Genomic DNA, 15142 nt, shown 5'->3' with positions numbered 1-15142 from the left:
ACATATATCTCAGCATTGAGATCATATTCGATCCTGGTGAAGTATTGAACGCCTTTGGCTGGGCTATGAAAGAATGCCATATCATCAGGCTTCCTCCACCGAACTTGACATTTGCTTCAATCTCTCAATCATTTAGCCCTTTTTTCCCTTGTTTCTTCCCTTCCCATTTGCACCTATCAGAGCCTAGTCTACTGACTTTCGTCTCATCTCTCCAAATCACCCATTTTCAATCTTCTACTGTCAACTTTTTTGTACTTTTTGGCAAGCTCGGCGCTTTTTATTACGATACTGAAGTTGAGGCTTCTTCACCTTTTTTCGAGCCACCATTCCAGACGTGGGAACGTGTTCCGCATTGTGCTTGCATGGGCATCTCTAATCTCACTATTATGAAGCATATGAGCCATATCCACTGCTATGTTTGTCGCACCAAAACTGATAGACCTTGGGATGAGCCGACTTGTTGACTCCAATATTTTGCCTGGACGTCCACCTTTTGGCTTCTGAATGGATGGACGGACTTACTTTTCGTATTTTTCCAAATGTTCTAGCGCTCACATGTTGCAGTTTGGTCGTTTTCTTGGCCAAGAGACTGCTATCGATGATGGATGATGCCATTTCTCTTTTCTTCGGAAATCTTCTTCATGGTAGTTCCTCAATTCAAACCAGTGATCTTTTGCTTGGGAATCAACCTAATAACACACTGAGCTATTAGGGAATGTGAAAACAGGTTGTTATTTTGTATTATACAGGAAGAAAAAGATTTTTCCACAACCAGGAGCAAAACAGTAACAACGCAGTGACAAGAATCTGCATAACTAATCATATGCTTAATAGTTCTATGAGATAGCCAAGATGATTATCTATAAAATGATGGTAGTCTAATGTTCAAAGTGGTAGGGGATCGTGAGATATGGAGCCTGAAAGTCAAAAGTTTAATAATTTGTTACCTGTTTCTACATCGTTGGATCTATTATATAGATTAAACATCGGGCAGGTCAGTGACACAGTTTTGGTCTAATCCAGTACCAAGGAAATAGCCAAATCTTCATGTCTTATCTTTGAGTGTTGCATCAAGGCAACGTGCAGGATAGCAGAGAATAATTATATTTCCACGATTTATTAGTAACATGAAAACATGATCTACTTTAATTAGAAATATGTAAATTTGACCCACAATTTACCATGAAGCTTAATTCTATTTGTCATGGTTAAATATATGCTGACCTGAAATATTATGTTCCGAGAAAACACATAAACGTAAATACCACATGTCAGATTAGAAAATCAAAGCCAAGCGGCCCAACAATTAGAACTTCTGCTCTTTAATTAGTGATGCCTTCTGTAGTTTATTAGATGAAAATGTTACTAAATTCCAAGAAATACAGTAAGTTGTAAATATCTGTCGGAGTCCCACAAGGTTCAGTCCTAGGGCCCCTGCTCTTCTCCATTTACACCTTTGGCCTGGGACAGCTCATAGAATCTCGCGGCTTTCAGTATTATCTCTATGCTGATGACACACAGATCTACATCTCTGGACCAGATATCACCTCCCTACTAACCAGAATCCCTCAATGTCTGTCCACTATTTGATCCTTCTTCTCCGCTAGATTTCTGAAACTTAACATGGACAAAACAGAATTCATCATCTTTCCCCCATCTCACGTGACCCCGCCAATGAATCTATCCATTACAGTAAATGGCTGCCCACTCTCCCCAGTCCCACAAGCTCGCTGCCTTGGGGTAATCCTTGATGCTGATCTCTCCTTCAAACCACGTATCCAAGCCCTTTCCACTTCCTGCCGACTTCAGCTCAAAAATATTTCACGAATCCGTTCATTCCTCAACCAAGAATCTGCAAAAACCCTAGTCCATGCCCTCATCATCTCTCGCCTTAACTACTGCAACCTCCTGCTTTGTGGCCTCCCCTCGAACACTCTCGCACTCCTCCAATCTATTCTAAACTCTGCTGCCCGACTAATCCACCTGTCCCCCCGCTATTCCCCAGCTTCTCCCCTCTGTCAATCCCTTCACTGGCTCCCCATTGCCCAGAGACTTCAGTACAAAACCCTAACCATGACGTACAAAGCCATCCACAACTTGTCTCCTCCATACATCTGTGACCTCGTCTCCCGGTACTTACCTACACGCAACCTTCGATCCTCACAAGATCTCCTTCTCTACTCCCCTCTTATCTCCTCTTCCCACAATCGTATACAAGATTTCTCTCGCATATCACCCCTACTCTGGAACTCTCTGCCACAACACATCAGACCCTCACCTACAATCGAAACCTTCAAAAAGAACCTGAAGATCTACCTCTTCCGACAAGCCTACAACCTGCAGTAACCACCGATCGACCAAACCGCTGCATGACCAGCTCTACCATTGCCTACTGTATTCTCACCCATCCCTTGTAGATTGTGAGCCTTCGCGGGCAGGGTCCTCTCTCCTCCTGTACCAGTTATGACTTGTATTGTTTAAGATTATTGTACTTGTTTTTATTATGTATACCCCTCCTTACATGTAAAGCGCCATGGAATAAATGGCGCTATAACAATAAATAATAATATTAATATCTGAAATAATTATTACTAAAAATTAATTTATGCCATTTATGTTGCTGTCTTCAAACATGTAATTACTCATACACCAAAGAAGCCCAAACATTCTCTTATCATTGACCTCAGGTAGTACAGCCTAACTCCATACCCTGGATCCCAAAAAAGACTGTGTACCCAAACCGCTCCACCACAATTTAAACATGAGGGAATATCTTTTACATCTCCTGGCCCAACCTCGTTGATGCTAAGATATGAACCCAGTACACGTAGGCTAATTTCTCATATCAAGGTTTCTCATATCGAGGAGTAATCCACCTTAGGTGCAAAAAATGGGTGTCCGCAACTCCATTCACATGTAGTAAAAAATCTAGGTTGAATTGCTGACTTCTAAAATTATCCATACGGTGCCCCCCACCTTAGATGGTTTGGCCAACAGCTATCGCTCCTAATTTTTCTCTATATAGGCCAAACCAGGTTTTCTCAATAGGGAAAGAAGAATAAACTAGATGTTCGGGTGGTTTATTCAACGCGTTTCGAAGCTCATGGCTTCTTCTTCAGAAAGTTTCCACACAAAGATATCCAAAGTTATCTTTGTGTGGAAACTTCCTGAAGAAGAAGCCATGAGCTTCGAAATGCGTTGAATAAACCACCCGAACATCTTACAAGTATATCTGGATCTATTATTTGTCGCACAAGGGCGGATGTAATCCACATTTCATTTATTATAACGGTTCATACATACACATGAAATAGTTGGCTGGTCATGCCAAAATCAGCGGGTTTGACTGACATTAATCTAATGTCTATGATAGCCTTAAAGAGTAACCGTTTTTTTAATTTGTATCATTTCATAAATCAATAGTACACGTGAAGATAAGGCACTGTAATATATCTTATCAGAGACATCTGCTTCTTTCTCCTCCTGGACTCATTATTTGCTAACAAAAGTCTCAATTCACAGGTAAAATCTGTATTCAGTGACTACAGGCTTCCCCATTACTGAGATAGGAGATGACAGTTGGTGTTCATGAAGTTCTATGGAGAGCGGGGGAGCTAGAGACAGAAGCAGACATTCTGCTGCAAGTTCTCCTGAAAGGACAGTTGCAGTTCTTCTTTATGAGCACCAACTGCCATCTCCTATCTGTCATGATCCAGGTCGGGGTTTGCTTCTTGCTTCTCTTTCCCCGGCCTGGTCATGGAGGGGTTAATTTTTCCTGCCTCTCTTTGATTCTTGGGAGGCTATTTATTGGTGCTATTTTTGGTAGCCTTTGTCAGTGATAGTTCTGGTCCTTGGCTGGAGCAGCTGATCCGTATACCCTAGTAATCCTTCTGCCTCTGACTTCCCGTGTGTGTGTCTGACCTGTTCCCTATCCCTGACTCAGTGTGCGTTTGGTGATTTCCCTACAGTGTATGACTCGGCTTGAACTCATAACTCCGCCTCCAGTTTTTCTGTCTCTGGTACTGCGTTCCCTGACTAGCATTTGACCCTCTGGCTTGTACCTTGACTCATCTTTCTGTCTCACATTTTGGATCCCGCGCTCCTGTCTGGCTCTGACTTTTGGCTTGTCTCTGACCTCGTGCTTCATTGTGACCTTTTGTACTTCATCTCCCTGTTTGTTGCTGACTTCGGCATGTCTGACTACTCTGCCGCCTCCTGGTAAGTGCAACCCTTTCTCCCGTAACATCGCCCCCTAGTGGTGGCTAAGCTCAACTGCTCTGCAGTTGCATTACACTCAGTAATGGTCACTGTAGTCACTGAATACAAATTTTACTTGTGAATTGTAACTGTTGTTTCAGCAGAACTTGCAACAGAATGTCTAGCTCCTCCCCTCTCCATAGAATTTTAAAAGCACCAACTGTCATCTCCTTTCTCCGCACTGGTGGAACCTGTCTTCACTGAATACAAATTTTACTCCTGAATTGAGAAAGAAAGAGCGGTCTAGGAGGAGAAAGAAGCAGCTTGCTCTGATAAGATATATTACAAAGTTGCTTATTTTCACTTATACTAGTGATTTATGAAATGAAAAATAAAACGACAGCTCCTCTTTTACACTATTTATATATTTCCTCTCAAAAACTAACAGGATGAAGTCTATGGAGTTGACCACTAAATGCAAAATTGGCCATTTACCAGCAGGGACCACATATGAACATCCTTGCCGATTATTACTGCTGGCTCAAGTCTACTGTTTCACTGCACATTTGAGTATTGATTGACTGTATATGTGTGTTATACTGTATTTACCTCCTATACTCCAAAACTACGGCAACTATTGGGTAAGCGGCCCTGGTATATTTTCTTTTCAAAGTCCGGGGGCTTCAACCTATACTCCTGAGCCATCCATCTACCATATAGGTTTTTGGGACCCTGTCGACACCAGGTGCGACTGCTGCTTCTGCACAACCCCAGGGACATTATTTGATGGGTAGACAATCTTTACCTTCTCCTAAACTGTACCGTATCCGCACATCCCAGGCATTCATAATTTCTTTATTGTCGAACCCCAACATTACAGCTTGTGAGAAACATATGATGGCCATAGTGTGGTTCACACCCTCATACGAGAGCCCAGCGTCCAAGCCACAGATGTCCTCCAATGTGACGCTGCTCTTCTCTTTATGTCCCTTTGTCCGGTCTGATTTGTCTTTATACACCAACATCAGCAAGCAATCTGAAATATGAAGGATAGAAGTCATCAGTATAGAACAATCTACAGTATATCTGCCCCGACATGAAATAGGGTAAGCCTTTTAATGAAGTGTTACTTCTCCCACCATGTCTTTATTATTTCCATGCAGCTATGTAAAGGAAATTGTCTTCACACATTCTATAATAAGGTATGAATTTCACGTCATGAAAATTGTGTTAACTTCATTATTTTTGTCCATTGCTTATTATAAACACGTTCATAATCCTCAAACCCAAAGTAAAGATAGCATGGACATTCAGTTGTGTAGTATAGTAATCTACAGAATTGATTCCCAGTCCTAGTGGCGTTGAGTTTGATGAAATTCAAGTGGACTCTAGAGCTTCATCAGCCACCAAGACCCACTTGTCCCATTATCCAAGAAAGTCTCATTGATCTTCATTGCACAGTTGATGGCAAATTGTTGGGAACATTTCCAAAGGATCCTCCAGGGACCTTCTCTTATATAAAAAAAAATTTGCTTCTGTGATCGCTGGTCATACATGAGACTACCTGTGATCTTCACATGTAGGAGCTCCCCACATCAAAGTTTATTTTTGGGACACGGGGAAAAATATCAATTGACACCCCTGGACAAGGATCATGTTATAAATGTTTATTGAAGGTCAGAGTAATTCTCTAAGAAAGAGTCAAGCATTTTACAAGTTGGCCGACTCAAATACTAGTCATGTTTTTCCATACATTTCCAACACCTAAGTTGCCATTATAGTTACTAGACCATACTCCACCCTTCCACCAGCCTAGATATCACTATGCAAACTTTAAGGGGCTTCCCATTCATTTTTAAAGATTACAGAGCATAAGGATGCTAATAAACCGAAAAAACAAGAAGGACCATTGGACCGTAAGTGATTATGTCCCTGCCTGTGCAGCCAATCAGTAGCCTCTGTAGTGAGATCACTAGTGATCAGGCATCCTAGAGCAGGGGATGGTGAGAAATCTCCAAACTACATTAAGATTAAAAATTGAGCAGAAAACCCAAATAAGTTGACCATACACATATGATTAGGACAGACAGTTGATGGCCAATCACTCGTACGTCACCTCTTCTTTTTTTATAAAGGATAGGACCATCAACATGCTATGCTAAAATGATCAAAGACATATTTTTTAAAAAAGGCATGCATGACAAAAAAGGTGTCAAATGACCTGTCATGATAGAACAATAATACAACAATAGAACAACACAAAAAAGAGACAGCTGACAGCACTTCAATGTAGGGACGCACGCTCCAAATCCAATGAACCCGACTGGAAGATACAGCAGTCAAGAAGCAAAAAGGAACAGCGTCCAATCCAGGTGAAAAGTAGAAGAACAATATTTATTCCGCCATGATACAATGTTTCAAACAGTGTTGGTCTTTATCAAGTATAAAGATCAACACTGGTCGAAACGTTGTATCATGGCGGAATAAAGATTTTTTTTCTACTTTTCACCAGGATGGGACGCTGTTCCTTTTTGCTTCTTGACTGTCATGAAATAGAAGTCTAGTTTTACTGTCCATTATTCACGGTGGCCAATTTGAACCGTTTTCGCAGACCAGTCATAAGTCATAGGAGAATTGTGTACAGATTTGGTGTCAGGCTTTAGTGCTTGTTGTTTCTGGTACGTGTGCATCGTGACACGGTATTCCTTAGCAAGCAAAGCAAGTCAAGCATGCATTCCTTCATATCTGATTTCAAGGGCCCCATATCAGTTCTCTATGTACATCGAGCACTGTTCTCCTACTGCATGGACACTATTTGTGTCACCCGTCGGGACAAACAACCCACGGTGTACTGGGGGTACTGGTAGATTATTGAGGGTGCACACAGCCACTCTGCATGAATGGTAGACTGTACACTAATCCAGATAGCTTTGTCACTAACCAACCAAACCAACCAACTTTAAAGAAGAAGGGTATGAGAAGGCAGCATGAAGCCCGATTGTCTGCTCCGAGTCCTCCTTTGCTTGTTTGATTTATTGAGAAACCTAATCTTTCCCAGATATTTCTGCCAGAAGGTGACAGTCAATGAAACCAAACTGGTGAAGGCATAAGTGGTAGGATAAGAATGGCAGGATGGCAGACTGCCTTTTGTTACCTGTGTAGGTTAGAAGCCTGTGTCCTGAAATTGAGAGGTTGTATAACCTAGATTAGTATGATTAGCACCGGTAAGAAATAATATGATCTTGCCTAAAAGGGTTTCTCTTTACATGTTCCAGTTGTTAGAGCACGGTGAGGTTCCTTGTTTTCTCACCTAAAAGATGGCGGACGACTGAGATATTCACTGAAAATATAACCATGTATGCCTCTATTTCATAGGTCATTTCTGTCTTCCTTTGAATTAATTTCATCAAACACACAGTAACATAGGGGACATCGCCACATTCCGCCTACAGGAGCTTTTCTGACCTCCCATTGTATATTCACAAGCAATAAAATGGAGTTGGTGGCTCTACCACTGTAACAGCTCCCAATCTTTTGGCACATCTTTTTATACGATTTTGGAGGTGTCTGTAAAATATTTAAAATTGAGAGTCCTCAGTCGTTGATACCTTTTAATGGCTAACTGAAAAGATGGTGTCTGTAAGATTTTTTACGCATTCATCCCTAAAAGTATGTTTCAGGTCAGACACTGATGTTGATGGAGAGGCCAGGCTCATAATCTTCTTTCTAGTTTTTAGATGGGGCTGAGATCTGGTCTCCGTGCAGTCACTCATGTTCTTCAACCCAATTTTCCCAACCATGTCTTTATGGACCTTGTGCACTGGGCACAGTCATGAGGAAAAAAAATGACTTTCCTACAACTGTTCCCACAAAGCTATATCTATAAATTGGGTTTTTATTTAAAAAAATTTGCACTCATTTTTACAGGCTCTTTTTTTCCCTGCACATGGGTGCTTGCAGAATGAGATAAGCGAGAAACCGTCAATGACCTCATTCTAAAGGGAGTTTGCAACTCTATTATTTGTCCTCTTTTCTCCACTCTATTGTGTTCACTTATGACCACAGCCCACATCAAAGTTCAGCGGAATTCTTCAGCTCCGAAAAAAAAGACAGATAAAAGCGTTACAAGCTTCCTTCAGTCACTAACGGATTCTCAGTTATCTCATTCTGCAGGCAGCAATGTGCAGAGAAACATAGAGCTTGTAATCGATGCAAAATTTTTTCATAAAACTCAACCCAAATGCTAAAACAGTGAAGATTTTAGTGATATGCCTCTGCGCTACATGGATATACACTAATATAAATTGAGAACAAAAATTACTGACCCAATGACGAAGGAGATTGCTGTATGTCCAAAACACGTAGAAGTATGGCCCCTTTCAAGTCTCTGAACAAGAGAAGCAGTGTGATGTCACACGCCGTCTGCTCCCACTCACGGTCCTGGGAAGCTTCGAGTGAGTCACTGGCAGGGACTCCCTTTTACTGTGATTACTGCCTGGTGTCAGGGACCCCGTCACCGACCTGTCCAGGTCTGGACACGAGTCCCGTACAGTGCAGAACGAGACAAGTAGATGGCAGCTGTAGACACAGAACAGCACGGTCACAGGCGTGCAGGATCTGCATCACGTGATTGCAGGAGGAGGGGGCAGGGCCAGCCGCCGGAGCTCCCGGTGTGATCAGCGGAGCACAGAGGGTACTACCGGGGAAGAAACCGGCTGGGGCACCGACCAGCGTGTAAACAGAAGAACAATCGGTTACAAGTGGGTGTCAGGAAACCGAGCGGGTATAACCAGAGCCGAGGGAACAACCAAAAGGGAAGTCAGAAACCAATCCGGGATCAGAGAACTAGATAATCCACAGACAGAACCTAATCGACAGGCAAGTGCAACGTGGGGGACAGGCCGGGTCAAAACGGGATGCAAACTCACAAGGCAGGCACAAGGCACAAACACACAAGCGTACAGGGGTCACTTAACTCAGCCGAGGGCAGAAGTATAACTGACAAGGATGCAAGCCTCCAGCGGCTATAAAAGACCTTCCCCTATCCAAAGGGAGGCCACCAGCATTAACCCCCAAGACTCCTGCTCAAATCCTACCATAGGTTCATGACTGGATTGTTCTAACCACCTCAGCACATGCAGCATAGGTTTCCGTACATGCATTGAGAATCACCATGGACCTTTGATTTCCTTTATGCGCATGACCACTGTCAGTGTATGTCATAATAACTATTACTACTGATTGGTCTTTTTGGATTGCAGTTGTATCTCCAAACCCCTGTTGGGCTTTTAAGTCTGACTGTATCTATTAACACAATGTCTATAGGCGGCACACTGAAATAGCGCTCACAATTGTACAGCGCATTGATTACCTAATATCACCAGTGCAGACCATCAATTGTTTGTTCTTCCAGTGTCCCCTTTTTGTCATGCAAATTGCCTCTTCAGAGAAAAAGAGGACTTGAACTCTATAGCACCACCTGTTGGAAGTAGTGATCCTACAAGTCAAAATACCCTTTAAGGAGTCTTGTAATATGTCTTAGGATAAAAGCCAAATCAGTATCTGGATTCACAGACACGGTGTTTTGGGCTGTTGGCCCTCGTCAGTGCGAAGCATGAGAACTGATTTGGCTAGGTGAGAGGCTCTAGACTGAGGCTCTAGACTACTCAAAAATATACCTATAAAGAGAAAAATCAGACAAACTGAACATTTAGAAATCTCGGGAGGTGAACCAGATCACAGAGAAGAGTGACCCATTTCAGGAAGCCGGTGGCGGGAGGATAAAGAGGGTCATAGGCCAAAGAGTTGTAAGTGCAGAGGCAAACCTCCTGTACTTTGCAATTTGCATAAAAAATTGTTGAAAGATTACTATAAAAAGGAGACACCATCTTATAAAACAAGGGTGGGCGAAGGTGTGGACATAATCAACATTTCAGGGTCTTTTCATAAATAAAGTTATTTTGGGGTCTACAAACCTGCTCACAGGTTCACTTGAAATAAATGTATTTTGGGCTAAAAATCTTATCTCCAATTGGGTTTCATTAAAAATTTGCACCGTTTTGCTCTTACAGGTTCTTTATTTTCCTGGACATTTTGATTTGGTCTACAGTCATAAATCTGCTGAGAGGGGCTCAGAAAAAGACAGATAAAAGAGTTACAAACAAACCCTGTGATCGACATAGCGGCTGACTGATGGATTCTTAGTTAACTCATTCTGCCGCTAACAATAGACAGTGCAACACAGAGGCTTTAGAAGGAAAATGGCGGAAATTTTTTTAATAAAACCCAATTGTAAAATAGTGTCTCATTAGCATTGCCCCGTATTCTGCCTACATAACAGTACAAGACTCACGTCTTATTGAAACCTCTGTAGTAAAGTCTCTGAACCTGTCAGCTATTTATTTCAGGAAGAGAATAAAATAGCGGGAACCGTGTCTACTTCGTGTTCAGACCTCCAGAACATGATACCGGCACGGCAGCCCAGGATTTGTAATAATTATTACAGATCAGCACCAAATCCCTAGAAATAAGGAAAGATGGTTTTCAGGCCGGTTTCTTGAACGGTTTTCAAAAGGATTGAGTTAATGGAATGCGGCTTCCTAATACAGAGGGTTTAGCGGTAAGACTTGTCACTAGTATTATCAAAGATTGACACATGGAATGTATTCATATCTCCAAGGTAATCACGTAGTAGAAGAAATGGAGGAAAAAGAGCAAGACAGAGGCAAAACGAGTAATAGAATAGTGTTGGGGATATATATACAGTTAGGTCCATATATATTTGGACAGAGACAACATTTTTCTAATTTTGGTTATAGACATTACCACAATGAATTTTAAACAAAACAATTCAGATACAGTTGAAGTTCAGACTTTCAGCTTCCATTTGAGGGTATCCACATTAAAATTGGATGAAGGGTTTAGGCGTTTCAGCTCCTTAACATGTGCCACCCTGTTTTTAAAGGGATCAAAAGTAATTGGACAGATTCAATAATTTTAAATAAAATGTTCATTTTTAGTACTTGGTTGAAAACCCTTTGTTGGCAATGACTGCCTGAAGTCTTGAACTCATGATCACCACCAGACGCTGTTTCCTCATTTTTGACGCTCTGCCAGGCCTTCACTGCGGTGGTTTTCAGTTGCTGTTTGTTTGTGGACCTTTCTGTCTGAAGTTTAGTCTTTAATAAGTAAAATGCATGCTCAATTGGGTTGAGATCAGGTGACTGACTTGGCCAATGAAGAATATTCCACTTCTTTGCTTTAATAAACTCCTGGGTTGCTTTGGCTTTATGTTTTGGGTCATTGTCCATCTGTAGTATGAAACGACGACCAATCAGTTTGGCTGCATTTGGCTGGATCTGAGCACACAGTATGGCTCTGAATACCTCAGAATTCATTCGGCTGCTTCTGTCCTGTGTCACATCATCAATAATCACTAGTGACCCAGTGCCACTGGCAGCCATGCATGCCCAAGCCATCACACTGCCTCCACCGGGTTTACAGATGATGTGGTGTGCTTTGGATCATGAGCTGTACCACGCCTTCACCATACTTTTCTCTTTCCATCATTCTGGTAGAGGTTGATCTTGGTTTCATCTGTCCAAAGAATGTTCTTCCAGAACTGTGCTGGCTTTTTTAGATGTTTTTTAGCAAAGTCCAGTCTAGTCTTATTATTCTTGATGCTTATGAGTGGCTTGCACCGTGCAGTGAACCCTCTGTATTTACTTTCATGCAGTCTTCTCTTTATGGTAGATTTGGATATTGATACGCCGACCTCCTGGAGAGTGTTGGTCACTTGGTTGGCTGTTGTGAAGGGGTTTCTCTTCACCATGGAGATTATTCTGCGATCATCCACCACTGTTGTCTTCCCTGGGCGCCCAGGTCTTTTTGCATTTATCAGTACACCAGTGCTTTCTTTCTTTCTCAGGATGTACCAAACTGTAGATTTTGCCACTCCTAATATTGTAGCAATTTCTCGAATGGGTTTTATCTGTTTTCGCAGCTTAAGGATGGCTTGTTTCACCTGCATGGAGAGCTCCTTTGACCGCATGTTTACTTCACAGCAAAACCTTCCAAATGCAAGCACCACACCTCAAATCAACTCTAGGCCTTTTATCTGCTTAATTGAGAATGACATAACGAAGGGATTGCCCACACCTCTCCATGAAATAGCCTTGGAGTCAATTGTCCAATTACTTTTGGTCCCTTTAAAAACAGGGTTGCACATGTTAAGGAGCTGAAACTCCTAAACCCTTCATCGAATTTTAATGTGGATACCCTCAAATGAAAGCTGAAAGTCTGAACTTCAACTGCATCTGAATTGTTTTGTTTAAAATTCATTGGGGTAATGTCTGTAACCAAAATTAGAAAAATGTTGTCTCTGTCCAAATATATTTGGACCTAACTGTATATGTATATAAAACATAATATAGAAAAACGGATATTTTTTTACAAAAATAAGCTTATCTATAAAACTTATATATAAGAACATCCCTAAACTGTTTTTAGGATCCAAGATTCAGCAGTGTTTGGCCAATTTTTATCATTTATAAATTTTTTATTAATTAATTACAAAGCTTCTTCTATCCTTCTCCTATCCTTTGCAATGTTAAGCATGGATCTATACACTTGTATGGGTGATTTTCATCCATGATCCATGTAAAAAACTGACATAGCCATGATTTTTGTAAAGACAGTCGCAAAAAACAAGGACATGTGAACAACCCCATACACTGTAATGATATACAAAAAAACCCTGTTTGGGAGAGAAGAACAGACAAATCGCGGCGCCCTAAGTGCGTAAACACAATATTATAGTCTTTAAAGGGTGCACAATTTTATGCACTCACCTGATAAAAGACTAAAATGGCTTTAGATCGTGTATCCTCCAAATTCCCTCTGAGATACTTTTCAATATACAGGGCTTGCAGCTTGCCTCGGGTGGATCCAAGTGAGAGAGCCAGAGTAAGGCTCACACAGGATGAGTAGTTCAAGAAAAGCACATCCAGCCCATGAATGGCAGCGCTTCCCAGGACTCTCATTCAAAGATGATATTTCATATTTTTTTATTTCATAACTTAAAATAGAAGAGATACAACGCGTTTCGGATACAGTATATATCCTTCTTCAGGTATCATAAAAACACAGTACAAATCCTACTAGTATAAAATTCAATTACACTTATATATAGTATCACACCTTTTATCCCAGTCTCAGAAACTTGATTTGGGGTGTGGACCAAGTTCAGGAAAACACCCACTGATTGATACAGCCTTGTTAACATTGATGCAAGAAAGAGAGAGAAAAAAAAAAAATAAATAAAAATAAAAATAAATAAATAAAAAAATATATCAAAGGAAAAAAAAGAAAAAAAAACACAAGAAAAAAAAAATTCACAAAAAAAAAATAAATAAATAAAAAATATAATTAAAAAAAAAAAAAAAAAATCTTTTAAACTCTCTCTATGATATCATTCAATCCATTTGGAAATAATGTTCCCAAACGATATATCCAAAACGTTTCTTTCCTGTTTAAAAGAGCATTCCTGTTTGCAACTCCAGAGGGTATCTGCTCCACTGGAGTTACTTTTATGTTAAAAATTTTATTATGTTTAAGTAGTAGATGCCTTGAGAGACTATGTTTTAAAAAGCCATTTTTTGCTCTATTTTTGTGGCCATTAATGCGGGACCGCAGTGTCTGTACAGTGCGTCCCACATACTGCAAACCACAACTGCATGTGATGACATATACAACATGATCACTACTACAGGTGAGTCTTTGTGGGATTTCAAAGACATCACCAGTATTATTGCATTTAATAGTTTTAGCCCCATGATCTAGGATCCCACAGGTACAACATTTTTTGGAGTTACATTTAAAAACTCCGGTGCCTTGAAGAACGCCACATAAGGTTTGATCCTTATTTTTATAAATGTTTTTTCTTTTTGGATCCAACTGTTTTTTTAATTTACTGGGGGCCACCAAATTTTTCAAAGTTTTCCCCCTTCTATATGTAATCCCTGGTTTATCAGGGAGATGTTTTCCCAAGACAGGGTCACGCTTCAAGATGTACCAATATTTAGAAAGCACAGTTCTTATGATTTTATTGCCCCTATTGAATGTTGTCACAAAATTCAATTTCCAGCGATCATCACTTTTTTCCTTACCAGTAGTCAAAGTGTCCCCCTTCCTGGTTTTTCCTTTTAAACATTCTTCCTGTGTTTTTATTTTGTTGTCCCTATATGCACCATTTATCAAATTTTTCGGGTATCTTTTTTCTTTAAATTTTCTTTTTAAAATTTTAGACTGAGCTACATAATCAGATTCTCTCGTACAATTCTTTCTGATGCGATAAAATTGGCTGTGGGGTATATTAACCTTCCACTTCTTGTAATGTGCACTATTGAAATCTAAAAAGCCATTTGAATCCACTTTTTTGAAGTGGGATTTCGTGATGATTTTTTTACCACTATGGCTGATCTCTAAATCAAGAAATACCATTTTTTCTTTATTAATTTGTGATGTAAAGGTAATCCCCCAGGTGTTATTATTGAGCTCCTTTATGAATTGTACCGCTTCCTCCTCTGTCCCCTTCCATATGATAATCAGATCATCTATGAAGCGCTTATAAAGCCTTATTTTGTCATAGAAAACAGGCTTAGAAAGTGACGATGAGAACTCGAATCGCCCCATGAATAAGTTTGCGAAACTTGGCGCGACCCGAGTCCCCATCGCGGTGCCAAGCAACTGTAAGTACAGTACGCCTTCAAAAATGAACACATTGTGTTCAAGAATGAATTTCAGACCCTTTAACAGAAAATCTCTTTGTTCGGGGAGCATCTCTGTCTCTGCTAAATAAAAACCCACTGCATTTACCCCCATTTCGTGATCTATGTTGGAATATAATGAATTAACATCCAATGAGATAAAGGAATAATTATCTTCC

General features: G+C 40.6%; 1 protein-coding gene across 2 annotated transcripts in view; it reads right to left on the bottom strand.

The window, feature by feature from the left end:
- Nucleotides 1-15142, bottom strand: part of DOK7 (docking protein 7) — a 171234-nt gene that overhangs the window by 142697 nt on the left and 13395 nt on the right. For both annotated transcript variants that reach the window (XM_069744754.1, XM_069744755.1), the window contains exon 3: nucleotides 5003-5233. In XM_069744754.1, coding sequence (XP_069600855.1) covers nucleotides 5003-5233 — 231 coding nt within the window. The remainder of the gene's footprint in view (nucleotides 1-5002; nucleotides 5234-15142) is intronic.

The sequence above is a fragment of the Ranitomeya imitator genome, chromosome 1 (assembly GCF_032444005.1).
Source record: "Ranitomeya imitator isolate aRanImi1 chromosome 1, aRanImi1.pri, whole genome shotgun sequence".
NCBI classification, from domain to species: Eukaryota; Metazoa; Chordata; class Amphibia; order Anura; family Dendrobatidae; genus Ranitomeya; species Ranitomeya imitator.
Note: the sequence above shows the minus strand (reverse complement) of the source record. Positions and strands in the feature narration are given on the sequence as shown.